The 14,185-nt window shown below is 34.1% G+C and overlaps 1 protein-coding gene across 2 annotated transcripts in view; it reads right to left on the bottom strand.

The window, feature by feature from the left end:
* DNAH8 (dynein axonemal heavy chain 8) overlaps positions 1–14,185 on the bottom strand; it is a 152,249-nt gene that overhangs the window by 137,647 nt on the left and 417 nt on the right. For both annotated transcript variants that reach the window (XM_075146803.1, XM_075146804.1), the window contains exons 2-11: positions 12,907–13,096; positions 12,374–12,537; positions 11,229–11,405; positions 10,791–10,904; positions 8,137–8,244; positions 6,244–6,345; positions 4,526–4,672; positions 3,382–3,579; positions 2,733–2,809; positions 2,176–2,275 (exon numbers count right to left, since the gene is read on the bottom strand). In XM_075146803.1, the coding sequence (XP_075002904.1) occupies positions 2,176–2,275; positions 2,733–2,809; positions 3,382–3,579; positions 4,526–4,672; positions 6,244–6,345; positions 8,137–8,244; positions 10,791–10,904; positions 11,229–11,405; positions 12,374–12,537; positions 12,907–13,096 (1,377 nt within the window). The remainder of the gene's footprint in view (positions 1–2,175; positions 2,276–2,732; positions 2,810–3,381; positions 3,580–4,525; positions 4,673–6,243; positions 6,346–8,136; positions 8,245–10,790; positions 10,905–11,228; positions 11,406–12,373; positions 12,538–12,906; positions 13,097–14,185) is intronic.

The raw sequence follows: 14,185 nt of genomic DNA, 5'->3' as shown, positions 1-14,185 counted from the left end.
TCCAGCCAACTTTAGGCAAACTCATGCTGTGATAACACAAACAGCTATACTGCTTAAGCAGCACCACTCTTCACTTACTGGCATGTCTTCTTACCCCTATACTGTCTCCTGCACAGTGCCAACAAAAGAAACCCAAATAGCTTCACAGTGAACTTGAGAGGAACTGACATGGATGAAACCTCCTCAGAAAACGTATCTATTCTTTTGGATGGGAAAAAGCAGCCAGAGGTGGGGTCAGTGATTTCTTAAGCAGGCAGTCCTGCTGAAAATACGTTCATCAAATTAAGCCAGTAATTAGAGGTTCACAAGTGTTATATACAGTGAGTAGATAGGGAAAGGACACTGTAAAGAGTGGTTCAGAGCAGCTATGCTAGGCTACAGTTTTAAGTCACTGTTTGGAGGAATAATTTTCTAGTAAGTGCAGAGTTTATAGATACTTGGGTCCTCACATAAACGTGTGTCATTCATCTATCAAAATGTAAACATCTCTAAAAAAAATATTTGCATCAGTCTGCTTTTCCAGATTCCCTTTTTTACTCATTGAAGAAAAATGGCCATTTTAAGGGAATTATTTAAATCTTCAGGTTAACACATAAAATAGACCAGATGAATTGACTCTAGAATACTTGTTTCTTTCTTGAGTAGAAAGGGAGTATGGATGTCTAGTTTTGATGTAGATGTTTATTTTGCAGACATATAAAGTCAGGTTAGATAAATTCCTCTCTAAATGTTTAAAGTCAAGTAACAAGTTGTGACAGATGCGCTCAACTCCTTAACCAGACTGGCAGTGATTTGGTATAGGCTCCGGAAAAGGTAAAGGCCTGAGCCATAGCCGGGCCGTGAACTCCTCTGGTTTCAATCTGTTCTCTGAAAACCCACAAAGGAACAGAGTGCATATGAGCTTGGAACACCGATCATGCGATTAACGCATGAATAGCGGGTGGCTTTTCCAAGACTCATTTATCAAGGAACAAAGAAAGTTGTGAATACAAGGAGTCTCATGCATATCTTTCCCATTGCATGTAATTTCACTACAAGCCAACGACTTTGTTCCACAAATATGACAGCCTAGGTGAGCCTTCTTTGAGCTCTCCCTGCTAGGTAGTGTGGCTGCATGGCAGTGATCTCCCCTTGAGTTGGGACACCTCTCAAGGTTGCTCCTCGAGGCAGAGAGACCTTTTACCAACGGCAGATCTTTGGTAAGTGACCGATATCGCGCATAACCTTGTAGTATGGTAACTTTGATTTTGTCTTGGTAATTTTGATTGCATGCTGAACTGATGTTAATGAAACATTACATAAATTTTGCATGTATCATCCCTTAGACATAAACTGTTGACCAAGTCTGAGACTAGGTTTGGACCTAGCCGCACCTAGACCCCTCTCTGAGGAGGGGTTTAGAAAGAAAGGGGGTCCACTCTGAGCCTTGTGAGTCAATGGGAGGGTCCTCCTTATCCTTTTGCGTCCCTGGTCTCTCTGTGAATCATTCCAACTCGAGTGTAACTCTATTTTCCTTTCTATGTTTCTTCCATGCAGTAATTAATAGAGTGAACCTAGCCATTGAACTTTGTAAGTCACACTTTTACATCGTATTAAAACTACTTTTGCTAATACCTTTGATGGTGATTCTTTAAGCAATCTAGATCACTCATCTGCAACAAACTGGCATAGTCGGCAGGATTAAGATAAATTCTCATTTATGCTACAGTCATGGTACACTACACAAATCATGGAAAATTACTTCATAATGAACATAAATGCAATTTACCTACATTTTATATCTATTTTATACTGTCACAGCATTAGATAATAGCCATATATAAATGCAAATTAACTGTAGAGTCCTCATATAATAAAAAAAACCCAAAAGGTATATGCAGATGATGTACACAGCCAGTAAAGAACATACTTTTTTTTTTTAATTGATGAAGGAATAACAGAAAATATTTTGGTTTAAAAAATAGAAATGTGATGACACATTTGCCCCCAAGAGCATGTATATCATATTTCCCTACACACTCAGGTCTGTTTTCCGTAACAGGAAAATAGAAGTATGATAAATTAAGCATTAACAGTCAGTTAGTGAAATAGGCAGAATAAATAAAAATTACTCATATTAAAATATTTGCTCATATTTTAATGATGTTTAAAATTTATTGCAAAGAAATGAAATACCTTTTTAGTAGCTTCAAGTTCTGCTACATAATGTTGAAGAATACAATCAACTGTACGTACTGTTTCTTCTTGAAGGCATGGCATTCTCAGATTTTGAAACCTGTATTAAAAATGAGTACCCAAAATGATATTTCTAAAATACAAGTAATTTTTTTTTTATTTTGGGGTACATGAATGTTACATAAAATGAAAGAAGCATAAATCCAGGAAATGCTTCTGGATCTGGGAAATTTTTTTGCTTTGAGCAAGTTTAAGCAAGTTGAAAATTTCTGCCCTGGTGGGTTTTTTTGTTGTTGCTGTTGTGTTTTTTTAGGTTTTTCTTTTAGTATCCTCTTGTATATATGAAAAAACTGTAATGAAATTAAGAAACAGGATAATATATTGATTCCCATAAGAAAGCAAAAATACATCTTTTATAATGATTATACTGTTCAGAACACCAATAATGAAAAATTCTTCATTAGGCCCTTTGTTCTAAAATTAGCTGTGTTATTTAAATTGTGCTAATCAGTAATATGAAGTTACTTTAAAATATTTTAAAACATAATTGCCAATACCTTTGAAGTAACTGAAGTGCATGCTGTGAAGACAAAATTCTCCCAAAACAGGTACGCATAAATGTCTGTATCTGTATCTAAAGAATACATAATTTAGTATAGTTTTTCTAGTCAGATAATAGTATTTTGATGTCTGATACTTTCTTAACATTTGAAATTGTTACTGCTTAAAGGACAAAATAGCAGCCTTCACCAGTCTATGCTTAATATAATCAATAAATAGCTAGTATCAGTCAAGTAATCTCTTACAATGCCAGACAACTTTAGCAAAGAATCAAATCATGTACTGAAAACAATTGCAGCTTTGTTCTGCCCAAAATCTAATCACGTGTCTCCAGGCTAATAAACCACCTCCATGTAGGTCATTCTCTCAGGTCTCATAATTTTTGTCATTTTGGCTGCAGAGTGACTGATCTTCAGTGAGGACTGTATGATATATTTTACAGCTTCCTTTGGAAGGAGGAGAAAGAATGGAAAAAGCCTGCCTCCAGACAAACACAAAGCCTCCCTCCAGACAAACACAAACTCTATGCTCTTTGGAAGAAGAACAATGTAGCCTATTCACAGTCTCACTGACATTCAGGGAGATACTGAGTAAGTAGTGATGAGATTTTTCCCCACTTAAGTTTTAGGTAGCAATATTACTTACCTCTAAACCTTCAATTTTTTCCATGAAGTTCACAAAATCCACATCAAATTCTATTTTTCGTGGATCAAGGATGTCATATTGTTTCTTTTGAACACTTTGGTAGATATTTTTGAATTTTACTGCCATAATATCTATCCCTTCAATGGTAGACAGGCTCAGTGCACAAAAAGTTTGTACTACATTTATCATCTCTGTAATCTGAAATATAAACATTATATTCATGCTCATAACAAATTATTTGTTACTTCCTCTATAAACTAAAACCTGAGTAAAATAAACAATAGCCACTTCTCTAACTACTGCATTCAGAAATGTGTTGCTTCTGAGCTTCTAAGTCAAGTATCTTCAACAGAGCATGGTTAATTCAGTTTTCAATATCAGTTCTCATCACAACCCAATATAAAAGAAAAATCATCTTTGTTTTTCTTGATGGTAAAGGGTTGGGGTTTTTTTTATATTTGACTGTTAGATTCAATAGGGTAATATGGAAAAAGAGTTAAAACATGACATATGCATACTGATGACACAAAGAGATTTCACAGAATAAAAAAACCAACCATACAGATTAGTATATATACTGCATGATAAGGAAAAACATCAGAGACTCACAGAATTCCTACCATGTGATGTCTGCCCCATTATCCTCTTATCCCTTGTCTGCCCTTATTCTGCACAGAGGAGCACCTATAATCTTTTCCACACAAACTCTACGAATGTTAGTTTAAAATCCTTTCATCGGGTTAGCAAGCTAAAGGTTAAGACCACACCAAGCAGCAAAATCATCTGAAGAGCTATGTTTGGCAGTAACAGGAGGTTTTCATGCCTTAGGACACCATTCAGAAAAGCAAAGGTATGTTGTTTTTCACATAATTTTAAACCTCCTAAAATAATGATCTAAGTCTATATCAATTAGGTTATTTCTCTCCACACTAACAGATAAATTGACAAATTCAGAAGGACATTGTGAGGTAATTGCCTAAAGTATTGGGGTGACTTACTCTGTGGAAGTGCCTAATTTCTCTCAATAGTTACAAACTCCTTCACAGGGTGATTAAGAGTGTGTATGTTGACAAGTGTCCACCTTGTAAACTGTTCTTTGGAGAAGCCCTTCTCTACTGATAAGAGCAGCACATAGTATACTCACTTTTTCTAATCTCCTACAAAAAGCTTCCGATTTTCCAAAAATGTACATTTCTGATACTTCAAATGTCTTTTCTCCTAGAGTTTCTAATATCTCTTGCTTTGTTTCACGAAAGCATTTCTGATATTCTTTCAGCAGAAACATGCAGTCCTAAAAAGTGAAGGAATAAATACCATACTCATTATGCTATGCTTATGGGTGAGAGACTGGAGAATTCAAACCTACTGTCATTCCAAAATGGTTAAATTATTAATCTAGTTTCAGTCAACAGGCAGTAATGACTTATATACAGTGCTTTCTTTCAGTATGGGTAGCAAATATTTGCAACATATGAACATACAACAGTACAGTACAGTGGAAGACTTAACACTGGGAAATGAGTCACCAAAAAAAGAAAGGAAAGTTTTAGTTCTTGTTAAAGCAAAGAGTGGTTTAGAGGCCAGCGAAGAGCAGGTGATTACTCCTGCTCTAAAGGAGACATTTGAATATTAAGAAAAGCCATTAGCTTAGTCAAGAATGGTCAGACTGTCCTCTAAATAAGGACAGAATTTGGCATAACAGGGTAGTCCGTTTGGAACTCCCAGGGGACTTAAAGGAAATATTGGTTATACAAATTAATGTATGTTGATAAGTCTGAGTTAAAGTGAGATCAAAAAATAATCCATCTTTCTCAGTCGATTATTTGCTTAAAATACTAAGACCAGATGTAAAAATAATGACTGGTGAGAACTGTAAAGTCTATAATCATTGGAATACAAAATCTTCTGTCAGTTCTTGGAAAACAGAGAGCAGATTTTATCACAATATACTGGCAGTCACCAGACTGTCTGACTATATATGTATGTATAAAAATTGGCTATGAATCACACTAAATGAAAAAAGGTCCTCATTGAAAGAAATGTTTGGATCTTCAAGAATGTACAGACACTAGAACAAAGACTGATCACCATGATTAGAAACTGGGCTTACATTTCTCTCATAGAATAATGAGGGCTTGTCAGCTGTAGAACAGCCACAAGATGACCTCAGTGAAATAGATGCATGATTAGAATCATATCGTCCTGTCAGGTCAGGAAAGATACATTCAATACATTTTCTTTTGTACTTCTGGACCTAATTTTTAAAGGACTATGAAATCCATGCCTTTCTGCATAAGATAGGAAGTCAGTAACTGATAAAGGAGAAGGTAGAAATGACGTCAGTATTGGCAACCATTAACCCCACAACTGGACATATTTTGCCATGGCATATTGCATGTGCTTAATTTGTTCTTAATATGTCATCATCGGCCAAAGAAGAGGAAGACTCTCTTAGCACTGAACTTTCATGGTGTGCCAAGAAAATCTGGTATTGGAAGGAGCTACTGTAACAAAGTGGGGGTCTACTCAAATATCAAATTCCCCATGGTAGAGGAAGACGGTACCATATCAGATACCCTCAAGAGGGAAGAATGTGGATTATGCAGGATGACAAAATTCCTTGGTCGTACATACAGTGAAGATACCAATTCCAAGGTCAGTGACAGACCACCCTGATAAAGATCAGGTCATTCTTATTTCAACAAATGCCAGTGGGCTAAGAAATGGGAAAACACTCAAAGCATCATGAAATAAAACAGTAAAGAGGTGTGAAGTACTTGATACATATTGATATATCCTTGTGCGTATCAATAAGTAACCAAGAGGTTTGATTGGTAAATAATAAAATACCAAAATACAAACCTTAATTTTCCCAATGACTGTTGATGTCTCCTGCTCCCAGACACAAGACAAGCCGCCATCTGTAATATATGCTCTACATGTCGTGACCATTTGATTTGTAACCTAGCGCAGACAAATGAAAACAAGTAGGTCTCAAACTTATACGGAAATTTGTCTGTTCCGCAAAATCTAACAAAATTTTCACCTGCGTGTATTAATACTATGAGATTTCAGATAAATTCCACCTGTGGGAATAATAGTGGGTAAATAATATATGAAATATACATGACAAACACCCAACAAAAAGTCTTAAAATACTCCCAGAGGTGTATTTAAGTCCCAGGAAGTATTTGTAAGTACTGTAAGTCCAGCAATACGTATGCATAAACACAGAATGTCACCAACCATAACTCAAAAACAAAGAGAAGTTATTTAACTCTAACTATTCTTCACTTACATTGTCATCTTTGCCAGATTAAACCACGACATCTTTACACTTTTTAGTGTGTGCATCCTTATTTAAAAACTGCCATTAAAGAATTTTCTACCCTAGCAGTGTGTCTTTACCTTGGTCTCCCATGGCTATGAAAATAAGAGAACATTCTTCTACTTCTCAACCACAAAAATCCAAAGTTTGCAATGACAGAAAGAGAGGAGTACGGGAGTGAACGCAGATATAGAAAACACATCTCAGAGAACAGCTACAGGTAGATTAACTTTTTTGTCTATTAAATAATGCGAACAATTCAAAACAGTTCTCCTGAAATATCAGAGTCCTGTAAGAAGGTCTTAAGAATCCCTAACTGAATAAAGACTAGACACTGCCACAACAAAGGCAGCCTCACACTGTAATAAAATGACTGGTGAAGTTGTAGATAGGACCTCCAGTGTCACCTCTAGTGATCTTTAAATGGAAGCAAAGAGTAAGGGGGACCTTAAACCACTGGATTGAAATAGAGCTTTGTCTTTGCTATTTCTTAGCACAGCCTCATGTAACCAATTTGCCTCTGTAGTGAAATGCTCAATCCCTTAGACCATTAAATAATAGACACTAGCAAGTGTCAATACTCAAACGTATAAAAAACAATTACATAATAGGCAATATAAACATTGCTGCATAATCTACACCTAACATGTGATGTATGCAAAACAGCCCCAGCCATGGATAAATATAGCCTCAAAAAAGCATATATTTCTTAATATACTAGTTCAAATTGAATTGTAACAAAACTTTACACTAAAACCTGGGGTATTCTTTAAAAAAAAAAAAAAAAGAAAAAGACAGTGGTGTAATGAGGGTCTGCTATGAATTTCCCCTATATGCTTAATGGAGATGTGTGTTTTAGTTATGAAGGATTTCTTTTTTCTAAAACCATTACACAAACCATATTTTCCTGCAGTGAATACCTGGATTCTGCAAGAGACATCGGTATAATTACCTAGCTCATCTTAATTTTCTGTTTAAGGTGGCAAAGTTTATGACCTAAGATTCAATTAACTTTTCAAGTATGACTTGATTCAAGAACAGGAAAACAGGAACCTTTTGTCTTTCATACCTTTTGGAGGAATAGCTTAGTCAGACTGATGGCCATCTGCTTAACTAGGTCTTCAAGATTAATAATAAAAGAATCTTTGTGGATTCAGTGATTTAGGAAACAACTGAGCAGATTAATTCAGATCAGGAGATTAATCAAGAAGATAAGAAAAAAAAATATTTTTGCTGAACCAAGAGTAACAACAAAGTTCCTTCCAGAAGACAAGTCTCAATCCAAGTTCAATCCTCTCCTGATCAACAGTCTTCTCTTCCTTTCCCATCAGACACCCACTATTTATTACCATTTTTAAACAAATCTCCTACTAATTTAAACAAAATGACATAATTTTTATAATGAATATTATACTTGATATATTCACCTTTATAAACAATGATGTCATTCTCTCAGAAGTATTGTAATATCTTGAAACACTGTGAATCATTCGTATAGCATTTATCAAGTTTGGTATTCCATGCGTCATTGATACCTTAAAGCAGAGTTTTGAGAAAAATTTTACTTTCTATTCTTAGCAACTATATTTCTATTCTATTGACAACTTCTAAATTACGTTTTTCCCTAAATCACATGAACCAATCTTCAAAATGCTATAGCATCTTACCAAAAGGTTTCTTGTAAAAAAAAGTTAATCGTGCTCAATGAATTTTTAAACCTCAACTAATAAAACCAATAAAACCCTTAGATGATTTGGTGAGAAATCAGATTAAAAATATTAATATGAATATTTTAATATGCTATTTTGACGATCACAATCAAACATTGTTTCAAAAAGTACAAGTTGCATTTTTTGGCACAAAAGGAAGTATTCTTCTGGGAGCTGACAGTGGTTGTCTGTGATTAATGCTTTTGTTTTCCTTCAAGTACAGCTGTTAAATATACTCTATGCAATTACATTGTGATAACAATCATTACATAAAATGTTTCATTCAGACATTTCACAAAACTCAAAATAATTGTCACAATGTTAATTTCATTAATGACTGCCTAATTCATTCAATCATCATATGAAACATCTAAATCTTTCACATATTTCATGAAATCATTGTTCATATCATTAAAATCAAACCATGGTATTACAAGTATTCTGTAATTCAATCACTTCCAAAGTGTTTTGGAAAAAAAGATAAAAAAAAAAAGATAAAAAATTATAATCCATTAATATTGTCAAGGACTTATCAAAGTTGCAATTCAGAACATCAGGAAAAAGTAATTTTGACCGTCACCCCTCAACAGAGAAGCCAAGCTCCTGGAATTAACTTTGGGCTGCAAACTCAAAGTAAAGACACTAATACAGTGGATAGATGTAGCAGGCATTTGCATTTGGCAGAAGAGTGTGAAAGAAAGGCTATATGGTATAAAAACAACCCTCAGTGTCCACATGTTGTTCATCATCACCACCCCCGCCCCCCCTGCCCCCCAATGGAACTGGGAGATTCTGAGTCTACTGTTTTCTTTTTAATCCTTGACAGAAAATAAAACCCTGAATACTGGACTGTATAGAGATTTCTCTGATTCAAAGCCTCAAGTCAAACATTCAGTCTAAATTTTCATATAGTAACCCACTTCAGCTACAAATGTGACTATGTGTGATACTGTATACACTAAATGCCATTTTTTATGCACACACTAAATATCATATTAAATCTGCATGTACTCCATTCCTGATCCACTAATATTTAAAATACTTTTTAATATCAGATATTAAATTCAACTCAATCCAGAATGTAGTTCTTTTTAAAAGACGGTTAGAGATTATTTGACAGTTGTACACGATCTTAGAGGTCTTTTCCAACCTTAATGATTCTAATGATTCTATGAAAACAGGATATATTTAACTTGGATGTCATTTTTAAGTTGAATACCATAGAAAATCCTACCTAAATTATCCTGATCTCTGGAACAATGTTCCAAGAAATGAAACAGAAATTCAGATGTATCCAAATTGTTCCAGATTAAACAAAGAATTATAGTTAACTATCCTGTATTAGTAAAATGATGAACCCTTTAACGGGTTTCCACCCACAAATATTTGTCTTTGTTTAAGATAGAAAGAATATTATCTTAATAACTCCTATGAGGCAGCTCATTATTACGGCCTGGTACCTGGCACCCTCTAGTGATGCTCTGAAGAGCTGAAGATAAACAGCTTAGTAATCCTGTTTATCATACTCCTCTCTTCTACTATTCCATGCAGTATCAGCTATATGTCATACATTATCAGACTTTTTGTTTTCCCTCCTTTAAAACTTTGAAGTAGGATCCTAAGCTGCCAGAAATTCAAAAGAAATGCAACACTTCCTGACAGAGGACAGGAGGCAGGTAGGACCAAAACAAGGAGGACTAAAAAACTCAGCAGAACAAGCAATTTTTCCTTGGGTATTTCCTCCTTCCATCCTATTCTGCAACAATCATTAGAAACATATACCTGTTATAATAATTAATATAATAATATACCTAATAACTCATACCTTGAACTAGGGCTGACTAGTGTACATGGACAACCAATTATTTAAATTTTGACTAGCTGGTATTTCTGCAAATAGAAGCAACTAATACTGTTTTCAATATCAAAATATTATTCTACCCATTTTGGATGTCATTAGGTTTCATTATTCTGTATATAACTGAAATTTTGGTACTTTGGTTACAGTTGTGTGATTATTCATTGACACACATGGAATTTTTAATGAAAGACATATTTTGAGATTCTTGTATTATAAAATATGTATGCCAATTATATTGGCAGCAGGACTGACTTACTAGGCAATCATATGTATTTATGTTTGTTGATAAAATACATATTTTAAAATATTATATTTTATGCCACATGTAATAAACTGATGTTTTAACATTTAGCTTGACAGGCATTTAGAAAAAAATCAGAAAAATTAGAAAAATAGAAAAGTAAATTAGAAAAATTTACTTTTAAGTAAATACAAAGATGATTTCTTTTGCTCTGGGCATTCTATGTAAATAACTAAACTGTGCTTAAAGAATGATGAAAGGCATACTTACAAGATCATAGTTATAAAGTGGCTGACAAACTTTTTCAAGTGTGCATAAGTATTTCACATTGTCTTTCGATTCATTTGCTGCATCTGTGATTCTGGCATCTAGCTCTTGCCACATCTAGAGGGAAAACAGTACTATAAAAAACTTCATACATACTGAACTACTTCTTTAACTTATACCGATTTGCCAGAAGTAAACCTTGGTAAATTAATTTTTAAAAGGCATTGTCAAAGCAGGCAATAAAAGTTATTTTCATTTATGATATTTTTTGCCTGTATTTCTAGAAATGTCTTGTTCTTTTAAGCACACCAGCACCATACCTAAATTTTCCTCTCTTAATTCTCCTCAGGCTATCTCTCTTAGATGCAATGAAATAAAATAAATATCGCAAGCTTTGTCTACTATAGTAAAAAACAACATAAAAAAGAAAAAAAGAATTACCTTTAGTAGTTTGGAATGTCCAACATTCAGAACATTAATGACAGCTTTGCAGTTTGGTCCTTTGATCTGCTCAATAATAAAATTAAATTTAGCCGACATACATTTCCAGTGCTCTAGTTCAGTCAGTGGGCCTGAATCATCAGCTTCTTTCCTCATCTGCTTACTCTCAATCAGAACCTGCAACCAATTTGAAAAAAACCAAATGTCTACTATAGAGAATAGATAAATCATAATAAAGGAGAAGAAACACTCTGAGGATACTAACTTAAAAAGGAACAAATTTGCTGTTATTGACACATGAAAATAGTTCTGATTTGGAGAAGCATCCTAAGTCTGAATTGCACTTAATCATACTCTTAAATTGAAATGAAGGCAACTAATACATATGTTCAACTGTTGTCATAAACTGGGTGAACCTCGGCATATATCCGTATTTTTTTCTTCAATCAGAATTTATAGATTGAAATGCACCAAATGTAACTTCACTTATAAAAAACTTGAAGAACTCTTTTAATAAAAACGTTAAATATCAGACATAAAGTCATAAATGTGCTCATTTGTATGTTGATAAAAGTGCAGTCAGCTCTTTTTATGTCTTTTACATTTTTGTTCTCGTGAGCTAAACACACTAAACATAGTATGCCCCAGTCTACACAGATTCTGTGTTTTGACAAAGGGTTCTGTGCTTTATCACGGAAGTCTCAGACACTAATTTCTTGGATAACAGACCTTACCATGCAAGATTTACACAGGATAAAAAATGCGCTAATGGGCCTGGTCAAAGATCTTTCTAAGAGTAGTATCTCATACCATGACTAGCAGCAGAAACGTAGCAGGTAATGTATAGAGTATACCTAACTGTATATATATATATGGTCCTCGCCAGTGTTATCACTCCTGCACCATTCTGTCCTCTCCTTCTTACTATTTTTGTATTAACTGTTAAGAAACTCTTATTCTTGGTAGACTGTAAGTTCCTAGGGATAAGGACTACCTACTTCACTTGTGCATAGAAGTGAAGCCCTTGTCTTACTCAGGTGGAGATGCAGCTGAAGCCTTTAAGTAACTTCAGGCAAGTCTTAGATATCATTTATAAATATCTATCCATATTCATGCTGGATTGATGTGTTAAAATAACAACTTACCCGTTCAATTTGTCTATACCATATCATAAGTACTTCCTCTAGCTGGTGAACCATGTCAGGATTATCAGCTGCTGCAGTTACTTTCTCAAAGGACTGGAGTTTAGAAAAATTAATGTAATCTATTTTTTTCAACTCAACAGTTCCTTCAATGCTTATTATAGCCCCTGAAAAAAAAGCAATTACAATACAGAATCAATTAAGACTCTAAAATTAATTTCTACCAGTGTAAGCAACTTAAATTTGGGAATATATGTCTGCAGTCAGTGTTGTTTCAATATAATATCCACTTCACTGCACTCACATAAAGCAGAAAATTCTTATTTTAAATCCAGTGTTCCTCCTTAAAAGTAACATATCACTAGAGAATTTTCTTAAGTAAATAATCTACCCATGTATTTATTATGCAAGTAATTGATCATTTTATTTTTCGTTGCAGAACGTGAGAAGTTCCTTACCTATGTACTACTGCCTTTAAATGTAAATTCTTAAGTAGAATTCCTCTAGGTTGATTGCTTCCTAAATGCAATGCTTACCTTCTAAAAATGAAAGGTATCTGTTAATTGTTTCCACGAAATTCTGTTTGTCTTTTCTATCCTGTGTGGTCTGACCTAAAGCACCCCAATTATTTGTTGCGAGGATAGCAGGGAGAAAAATCTTTTCCATCATACTCCTAATACCACGTAGGACTCCTTCAGTGGCATCCAAAACACCAAAGAATATTTCCTGCATTGTAACAGAATGATTGTTATTAATGCAGTAATTAGACTGGAAACAGTATTATAAAATCAGTTAATTTTTTTATAAAGGCACTCCAATTTGCCAATGAAAACTTTAATTTAAGGAGACAAAATCTTACAAAATACTGATACCTACAATGTGACCATAAGATACTGTTTTCAATAAAAAAGGGAAGTCAGCAATGATTTAATACTGTTTTAAAAGGCTGCCAGGTTATATTTTTGTAATTTCAGTTATTTCCCTACCAGACAGGAAGTCTGGGAATTTTTAAATAGTACATAACAATTAAAAATATTCTAAATATGCCCATCTACAATGAGGTACTAGGTAATGAAATGCGAGTAGCACAAATGCTCTGAATGTCCATATCTGAAATTATATTAGAAGCAATTATCTGACTGAATGTATAATACTCTGGGTCAGATGGAATTTTTGTCTACTCTCCAAAACTAAACGTTACAAGTTCTGACTATTTTTAATATTCCAATATTTTAAATGTCCTTCAAATCAGTAAATATTAACATACTTCACGTAACAAACTTCCTAGAACATAAATTTCCTTTTCTCATCACTTCAGTAAGGAATTTGATGCAAAAGTAATATTTATGACCAATATTGAGACTCTTGATAAAGACAGATCTTGTATCTTACTTCTAATGGTGCTTCTCCCCCTTCACCTTCTCAGCTTTCAAAAGGAACAGAACATTTTTAATGTATAATATAAAGTATATAAATTAATAATGGATTTTCTGTCTGAAGAATTTCAAATCATATTAATTAGAAGATACATATATAGGACTGATTCTTACCAATTCACAGTCCCTTGAGCACTGCCCGAGTATTAAGATGTGTAGCTATAAACGAGAATGAAGCTCACACTTATCTAAGAATTTGTCTTGTAAAGCAGAAAAACTCATGCTACATAATTTACATAGCATAAATGTGTATTTCACACATTCAAAGACACATAAAAGAGAAAGGTACAAGTAAACGTTTCCTCTCCTGGTATTTGCAATAAAGTCTTCTCAGTGAGTCCTTCTAGTTTAGAGATTTTGATCACATCTAAAATGTACG

This window comes from Calonectris borealis, chromosome 3 (genome assembly GCF_964195595.1).
Source record: "Calonectris borealis chromosome 3, bCalBor7.hap1.2, whole genome shotgun sequence".
NCBI lineage: Eukaryota > Metazoa > Chordata > Aves > Procellariiformes > Procellariidae > Calonectris > Calonectris borealis.
This window is presented reverse-complemented; position numbering and strand designations above follow the sequence as displayed.